This window comes from Mus caroli, chromosome 5 (genome assembly GCF_900094665.2).
Source record: "Mus caroli chromosome 5, CAROLI_EIJ_v1.1, whole genome shotgun sequence".
In the NCBI taxonomy this organism is placed as follows: Eukaryota; Metazoa; Chordata; class Mammalia; order Rodentia; family Muridae; genus Mus; species Mus caroli.
Genome location: NC_034574.1, coordinates 5,252,936 through 5,262,566, shown reverse-complemented (window position 1 = coordinate 5,262,566; position 9,631 = coordinate 5,252,936). Strand labels below are relative to the sequence as shown.

The 9,631-nt window shown below is 37.5% G+C and overlaps 1 protein-coding gene across 1 annotated transcript in view; it reads right to left on the bottom strand.

Moving 5' to 3' along the window:
• Nucleotides 1–9,631, bottom strand: part of Abcb1 (ATP binding cassette subfamily B member 1) — a 158,361-nt gene that overhangs the window by 55,607 nt on the left and 93,123 nt on the right. Inside the window, exon 6 of the mRNA XM_021163577.2 lies at nt 1,108–1,159. Coding sequence (XP_021019236.1) covers nt 1,108–1,159 — 52 coding nt within the window. The remainder of the gene's footprint in view (nt 1–1,107; nt 1,160–9,631) is intronic.

Below are 9,631 nucleotides of genomic sequence, written 5' to 3'. Positions count from 1 at the left end.
GCTGCATATGTATTGAAAGATGGCCTAGTCGGCCATCACTGGAAAGAGAGGCCCATTGGACTTGCAAACTTTATATGCCCCAATACAGGGGAATTCCAGGGCCAAAAGAATGGGAATCGGTGGGTAGGGAAGTGGGGGGGGTATGGGGGACTTTTGGGATAGCATTAGAAATGTAATTGAGGAAATACGTAATAAATATTAAAAATTAAAAAAAATGTTGCTAAGCAAATCCGCCTTCAAGCTACATGTTATAATCTATACTTATTAAGGAAGATGCAACTGGAACATTACATTTTAGTTAACATATAGCTGTAAGATTAATTATTGTACAAGTGATAGTGCAAGAAAGAGTTCAAAGGAAGTCCCATTTAACAAGTAAAACATATGCAGTGAAATACCACTGCATTTTAATGTAATACATTTTAGACATTTAAGATAGTAGAATTTCTCCTTATTAAAAATATGCCTCCTCACAGTAATAGTTATAAGTATTTAATGTTCATCTTTCAAAATGTTATTGTGTCTCAACTTTCTTTAAAACTATTAGAGAAATCATAGTAAAATACAGAATCATTATCGTCTGATTCGCCAGCACATACCTTTGGACATCTATTACACAGCTCTTGCACAGACTGCCAATATTCATAAATCATTAACAAAATTAAAAATCCATCCATGTACTTAAGGCCAGAATGACTACATTTCTTCTAGGATGTTGTATTTTCTGTTTAGAAGTGAATTTCTGTTGGCTCATCTTAGCATTATGACTGGAAATACCCAGAAAGCAAACTACTCACTAGGAAACCATTGAAAATAACTATTGTGAATTCAAATATATCTAAAGAGCTACTTTAAAGTCCTCTAATTTCTGTGTATATGTTATGCTATCTTTTCAAGTGCATACATAAGTTTAATTGAAGGTTAACCTTAATATATTTAATGATAGAAACATTTTTTAAAAACTATAATGTGTATTTCTTGAAAACTAATAATGATAGTCTGAGACCTTCTAATTTTATTATTATAATGTAAACTATAACTATATTACTGTAATTAGATCAATGAAGAAATGTTAATAAGATAATAGTAAGGATTATATATAATTACGTGGTCATTTCATCCTCCAGTTTGGCAAACATGGCTCTTTTATCGGCATCACCTAGAACAACACAAAACAAATATAAACCTTTTATGCTTCGTTGGTTTCCATTAAAACTAAGCACAAAATAAATTAAACTTGTTTTATTATGAAAAAAGAGAATTAACTGACTCAGCTCCATTTGTGTAAAAGCACTTAACATCTGTCCCAATACTGCCCTGTTGACTGTGTGCGACCACGTACAACCTAAATTCAGTGATATATATTTGCCAGAGGAAACACGGTGATAAATATTACTGCATCCTTGACTCTCAAGTATACACTTAAAAACTAACAATGCAGTTCTCTACGTGTTTGTCTGTTCATTTGAGACTAGATATCATGTAATCTAGGTTCTCAAACTCATTTCTACTTCTGATCCTTCTGCCTCTGCCTCTGTGTACTGGGATTGCAGAAGGGAACCTCTATACTCAATATCTATGTGGTGCTGGGAAATTGAATGTACAAACCCAGAGCCTCGTGCATGCTGGGCAAGCACTCTACCTACTCAGCTATATTCCAGCCCACATTTCAGCACTTTAATTTTTACTTAGAAGTTACTGCATGTAATTTTATTACATATAATATAAATTCAAGTGTAATATACAACATTGACAAGCATCATCCAATACTAAGAAATACTGAGTTTTAATTTAATATGTTTAAAACTCTTTCATAACTTTACTACCCCTATAAACACAAATTATCACTACTCAATTTTTTTTCAGTCAGACAGAGATAGTTTATTGAGTATACCCCACAGGACTGGTCAACAAAGGCCATGGTTCAGATTTGGGAACCTAACAACTACTCAATATTTTTATGTGTGTTATTTTCAAGTCTTTCATATGTGTACACTGTTTAGTTTCTCTATAAATTGAATCTCAATGTCAGTTGAGATTTTCATTGTCTACAGTACTCTTCTGTTACAAGCAATGATGCATACACTGTACTATAATATGTAGATATTTATGATGAATATTTTATAGAAGAAATTAGCACAATTAAGACAGTAGAGGAACACTGTAAACCTTAAAATCACTGAAAAAGGTTACAGTATGTGAAAGACTCAGGAAGACGAATCTGATTTGACAGATGTGAAAATAAATAAAAGCGCCATTGACAAACTAAGCAGAATGTCCTGAAGGTCTGTAACACATATGAAAAAGGAGTGTCCAAATTTTGATGGGGCAAGAAAGTGTGTGGTATGCTCATAGGAAGGGATACATGGTTGAAAAGGTAGTCTGAACTAGGTAACTGTGGAATATACTGACAGAGTAGCAGACACTCAGTTGGAGTGAACTAAAGTGGATATAATCAGAAGTGAGACCCAGGAAGCTTTAGCGTTCAGCAATGTATACTTTTAAGAATAAAATTTAGAGGCTTCAGCTTTTATAAGAATATAGGGAAAGTTGGTCTGAATAGGAAGAGAAAAGGGGGAGAGCACAAGGCTCAACCAGGAGGAAGCTAGAGGATCTTCCAACAGAGGGGATTTAAGTAGAGAGTAAAAATAAAGTTGATCAAGACCACAGCCCAACCACCTGAAAATGTGAGTTTCAAATAGGAAACCTGAAAGAACTAACCGGTCTAGAAAAATCAAGGGAGACTATTAGTTGAATGTTGAACATTTTTGTTTTGTAGCAGCTGTGCATTTGACTGAAGATGTCTAGTAAGTGTCTAGATTGTGCTTGGTCAGTTCTTGGGGTGGGGGTCAGGGGTGAGTTCAGATATAAATACTAAGGAATCATATGCTAGAGACCATAGTTAAATTTGGGAGAGAAAAAAAGCCATCTCTTCCTAGCTATAAAAACAGGATGGCACATAGAGAGGAAATAGCAGACCAAGCCTAAACACTTGGGGGAAACTAAAAGGGTTTGACAGAGGATAAGGGAGCAGCTCAGAGATGAGCCAGCAGGGCCAAGCTGAGTCAGGGCTGCTTCTCTGTTCCTCCTAGCACTATCTTCTTCTAGCTTCATGTGCTCTTTTTAAAAACCCACTGAGTCACTTTGTGATGCCTGTATGACCGTTGGTGTAGGGCCATCTACTGGAGCATAGGTAGCCTCTGTGGCTTGCATTCCTAATGAGCATTGAGGCCTCTTACCCAGAAGCTATCAATTATGTAGCATTCCCTCGGGTAGGGGTGGGGCTTCATGAGCCCCTCTGGTATCCCTGTGGGGATTTCTGACTGTCTTTATCCTGTACAGTTCTTTAGCATGTGATCTCAGCTGCGCTTTCCTCAGCATCTTATCCTCGGCTGGAACAAATCATTCTAACTGATGGTTCCACTCAAAGCATCTCATTCATGATGTCATCATATCTCACCTTTGGAAATGACAATATAATCATTCTATTTCACTTACAATCATCAGTGATAGTTCATGCTACAAAAAGGTTAAAGTCTGTGACATATAACCATATTTATCCCTTTGCAATCTTTCCATAGTAGACACTATACACAGCACAAGGATCTTTTTGAAATTTTAACCGTGATCTTGTAAGTGTTTTAACCCCATCTCTTTCTTCTCATTCTAGTAGCTATGGAGCTATGCTATAACTGGTCCATCAGAGAGCAGCTGTCATAACAATCAAACAAATAATAGGATATATATAGATTTCTTGTTGGCTTTTGTGTGTCCAAACTCTTTAAGGTCTGGGGAGGAAAATGACCAAAGCCAAATACCATTTAAATTCATGGGACAAAGTTCCACTTTTTACGACTCAAAAATATTTTCTTAATGTCTTAAAGAAGAGATGCTGTTAGTAATTGGTAAAAGTAAAGACACTGAATGGTCCAGGAATGAGAAGCCAGCTATGCAGACCCTAGTGAGAATTCAGAAAAGGAATGCTTGCATAGTTCATGGAGAAGACACCCATAGGATAGCACCAAGAGCCTCCTTGGACCAGAAGAAGTTCAGAGGGAGCTGATTGCCTCCAGTGCTCCCAGGAGAGGGAGACAATAGGCTTGAGTCAATTCTGCTCTCGATGGTGCTAAACATGATTTGGTCTTTACTCATCTGTTATGTTGTGGGGTTAGAGTGTACTTCAGCCTTAGAGCTTGCCCATGTGCCTCGGTTAGCCTTGGTTCAATCCCCAGCATGAGGCTAGAAAGCACAGATAAGTTGGGTCTCTCAAACAAGCCAGTCAAAGGTGAGAGCCACAGTAGAACATCTACCCTACCCTAGACAGTAACCACTTTAGATAACAAGGGACTCAGAGTTTCAATTACATTGGATAAAATAAATTATTTTTAGGACACTTGGGTTCTGAAACACCCACATTCACCACCACACAAATTCCCAGCGTTAACTCACTACACTTCGTCATCCCTACCTTCTACAGTGCTAATTCCAAAGAGCCCCACTTCTGAGCACACCAAGGAAGTTGCTGCTCTCTGAGTATTTTATCTATTTTTTTCTTCAGCAGTGTTTTTTTTTTTTTCATTTTCTGTCTTTACCTAGATATTCTTTAGTAACTTTCCCCCAAGAAAATACTTTTCCTTCACAAATAAGCCAAAAAAGAAAGAATAAAAGAAAAAGTGACCTACTCATCAGATTGCTTTGCCTAGCCTACCTTGTCACAGAATTTCATAGTAATTGTTTGACACATGAGTAAAATTGCTAAGTCAATGTAGAACAGAAGCATCCCAGATTCTGTCTGTCCCCTCTCGTTCACCTAAGTGCAAACTGAGAAAAACTGGGCTACATTTTCTCTTTGTATCTCCACATTCAGCTAGTTATGCCTGGTGTAACCCAGCCTGTTCCAAAGATGAACAAATACTCTCATAAAGCCATCACCCATGTCAGATAATTTATCAAAAATAATCCATCCAAGTATTCTTCTACTTGTAATGTTAAGTGTTACATAAGATTAAAGTGGACCAATCTATGTGGTAAGGGATGGCCTTTTGTAGAATCAAGTTACTTTCTCGATTCTACAGGAACTTCACTGTGCACAGAGTATGACTAAATTACACCCCATGCTCTTTACATGCTATCACATCATGATACAATTTTATCCAAATAAAGTACCTCAAAATGTTTAGAAATGTCAATTACTAAGCTCTTAAAAAAACTATAAGTAAAAAAGTGTTACATGAACTTATGTATTTATGAATATGTATGTATATACATATACATATGTGTAACAATTTATGAAAAAGGTCATGGATTCATGGATTTGAAGGAGGAGCCTATCAGAGGGTTTAGCGAGAGGAAAGGAAAGGGAGGAGTGATATAATTATATTATAATCTCAAAAATAAAATAAATAAAATAAAAATTATAAAGGAAAACCAAAAAGGTGGGGAAAGTACATGAATACCCTAGACATTTTTCCTTAGTGGTAAGTGAAGTTATAGTAAAAGTATTTTTCTTTTCTCTCTTTGTTTTTTGTTTTTGTTTGGTTTTGTTTTGTTTTTGTATAATGAAACAATTCTACTATTCCAGAGGCAGTTTTGGGGGAGAAAATGCTTTCCTATAAACATAAATTAAGACTATTTTTCAAGCCACCTCTAGCCAAGTTTTTCCACAAACTTCCATTTTATCCCTTATGCCATTTTTTCCTACCCAAGGAGCCATGATAAACAAGCAAAGCAACCAATGAACAAGGTAATTTTAAAGTAATCACTTCCAATAAATAATGAAGCACAGTAGTGATATTATGATACCTTTGGGGTGAGAAGTGCAGACATGAATAGACAAGCAGGGTCTGAACCACCTGTTTAATATAATAGTAATATAAAGTAAAGAAAGAGACTGGAAGATCCTGGGGAACAGAAAGGAACCCATGAGTAATGAGATTTATGGACAGGTGGGAAGGAGCAGATCATACTACATGAGCCACTGAATACAAATTAAACTTATTCCACATTATGGAAAACTATAGAGGTGGAAGTGAACTGGTTTCTGGTTTTGAAAAACTCACTGTGGCAATATGTGGTGAACTGGACAAAACCAGGCAGAAGTGGGAGCATGTTAAGGAGTTAGTAAGATAAAACTGTGTATGAAGCAGACTTTAGACACCGGTTATAGCTGGGCCACAGAAAGCTGGACTCTCAAAGGGAGCTCAGGGTTGCACAGGGTGGTAGAAGTACAGGCCGGCAGCAGAGATCTCAGCTCCGAACTCCTAGTCCTTTCTCTTCTTGGCTCTCTTTGAGATATTTTTCCTGATGAGCTTTCCTGAGAGATGTCACTTACCTAGAGGGTTTTCTGATTGAAAACGCATAGTAATCCATAGACACATATGATCTACAAGGCCCCCTTAGCTCTACAACAACATTAGGATTCCAGATTTCCAAGTACAGAAAGCACTATCAACCACAAGCAAGAGAAACTGGACAAATGTCCTAGCTGACGTATCTCCCAAGCATCTGTCCAGATAGGAAGCTGCTTTCAGCACAGCAGGTTTACTGCCAGAGGCACGGATAATCTAACAGCCATAAACTTCCACCAGTGCTGCTTTCTCCTCCAAAGACTTGTGCCTGTTGGCTGACCAACGTGCTGTTCTAACTCTACCACTTTCATGCTGGTACTGATCCCACCCTCAAGACCCAATTACCTCCCAAAGCTTACAAATACCCTTACATCAAGGGTTAGAATGTCCTCATTCATTTTGAAAGACATAAGCCCTTGGACCGTAGTGCTCTCTACCCTTACGCCTGAGTGGCTTAGGTAAACTTAGACTAAGTAGTTGTCTGTCAGAAGAGACCACTTGTGCCCTTAAAGGAATCAGAAACAATTTATGTCGGGTGATGGAGAAATAAAGCAATATAAGGCATAATAGAGTTGGATGAAAGGCCGCTAGATAAAATATGAATAGTATGGTTTAGACATAGCATAAAGTCTCCCTGAAAAGTCTCATGTTTTGTTGGTGGAAATGAATAGATAAAGATAGCCCTAACCTGAGTTGTGGATTGAGCCACTGATCAATTCACAATTTGGTGACATTCTGGGGAGAGGATGGAAATTTTAGGGATGGGGACTAATTGAAAAAAAAAAACAAAAACCTAGAAGCAAAATTACTGAGAGCATGCCTTTGAGGAGTACCTTGGCCTTGGACTGACTCTCTCTCTCTCTCTCTCTCTCTCTCTCTCTCTCTCTCTCTCTCTCAGTCTATCTCACTCCACCACTTCCCCTGCCCTGCTCTGTGTATGTGTGTGTGTCCCTTCACCTGGCACTATGAGGCAAAAAGCCCATTGACCATATATCCTCTTGCTACCATAATCTCTACTTTTTCTCAGCTCTAAAGCAACTGATTCAACAAAACTTGAATAAAACCTTTGAAACTGTAGGTAGAAATAAATCAGATAATTCCTTCCTTTGTTCAAATTCCTCCTCTCAGGTATGTGTCACAGCAAAGAAAAACTGACAAATGTAATGTTTAGTTTGTTGTTGCTCATCAGAAGTCAGTCCTTCTAACTTCAAGAAGTTATGTGATAGTCTTTTCCCAAACTAGGCCAAATTTCAACACTTGAATAATTTTTTTTTATTGACAGCTGAGTTCAACCACTGTCCCTTCATACTAGGTACACAGCAGAGTTAATACCTGTCACAGTGTTAGAATACTGATTGTATCCAGGCTTCACGAAACACTAGATGAGGTTAGAATGACATAAATGCATGCATTGTGTCTGCCAAGATACCAGAGGCCACTGAACGATGAACCTCTTCCACTAGAAGCCAATGAGATAGCCAACTCCATAACTTGCTGCAAATTATAGAGTGTACAGGAACTAAGGAATTCAGAAAGCATTGAGGGCTTTTCATGGGTGAATGTTACAAAGAAGATATGACAGGTCAATGTTGGCACAGGATATTCTTATAAGCTGTTTGAATATTATGAAGGTGGGGGAAGCATATAAATTTTATATTACTAAATAAAACATAAAAACTTCCAGCTCAAACCATTATTTGTATTAACAGGATTCAAGTAGCCCTACCTCAGGTAGGTTATGGGTCCTTTGGAACTACAAAGAAATCTTTTCCATGGCCAATGTCAAATACCAAAGATTCCACAAATGTTTATAGTATTGTTTATATGACTATTTCTAGGGAGATGAATCATTTCATGCACCAGAGACCTAAAATTTAGATGTTGACATGCAAGGCCTTGGGTTTAATCTTTGGCATCAAATAAAAAGAAAATTCCAAATGTTAAAGGGTCTTATAATCCAAGAAGTATCTGAATAGTTCTGAGGTGTTTTGTTTGGGGGTAGTACTAGGAACTGAACCTAGGGCTTCATGTTTGGTAGGTGAACACTCTACCACTGAGCTACAGCCTCATGCCTTCTTAACATTTTTCCCGTCTGTGTAGAAACTGAGCTGTAAGTCTTTGGGAAGTTTCATTTAGTTTAATTCAGGCTCTGCTTGACTCGGGTATCCTTCAGATTGAAGCATAGAGCTATTAACCTGTCTTTCTCCAGTTCAAGTGTGTAGCATACAAATTCTTTCAATAGTCTGTTCACTTTCTGCTCTCATTTCTTATGAAGCAAGTTTCTTACTTTCAAAATCATGAGAAAATTGAGGTGCAAGACCTTCTTCACCACACTTAGGCTTTTTGTGGTTTCAGTTTCCTGCAGTCAACCATGAGACTGTAATATCTCACGTCATCACAAGAGGAAGAGGGCAGAGAGCAGCATAGTTAGGCGTTTTAAGAAAAACAGAGAGTTCACATTCACATAGTGTTGAAAGTAACGTATTGTTATATTTATTCTATTATTGCTATCATTAATCTCTTACTGTGATTAATTTATAAATTAAACTTTATCATGGATATTTATGCATATGAAAATATAATATATGCAGGTTTCTGTGCTATCCATGGTTCTGTATCCATTGGAACAAATCATTGGCAAATGAAAGGCTCTGCTGTCATGAGAACTTTCTCACAGGCTGCCTCCTCATGTGTCTACCTTTGGACACTCGCTCAATATTCTCTACGGCTTCCTATTTTATGAGGATGAACTATTGCACCTAGCATATGCAAACATCAGTACCTGCATGCTGGACCTTATCCTTTCTCACAAATTCTAACAAATCTCTTTACACTTTTCTTGGCCAACAACTATAACAATATACAAACCACAACTGCTGGTATTTACTGCTGCTAAAATCTTTGTTGCTTTTATCTTTCTCATCTTGAGAACAATTATGTTCTTCTAATTTCTCATATTAAATACCCTAGAATCATCCTAGACACTTCTCTTACACCCAGAGTCAAATCTACCACAGCCTCTCTTAACTATCCCAGCTTATCATTCAAGGACCTGAGGAGATTCCTGTACTTTTTCCTCAAGCTTTCTGGGACATCTCTGACTTCAGAGATCCCCTCTCTATTTTTACATATCTCTGTTAGGCTAATGCTTGTATCATCTTCTCAAGTTCACTACAAGGGTGAACTAGAATGTACAGCATCCACCACATAGACCATTAAACACTGAAGTGTATCCTTTTTAAGGCCCCACAAATAATTACTCTAGATGAGTGATTTTTTTTTAC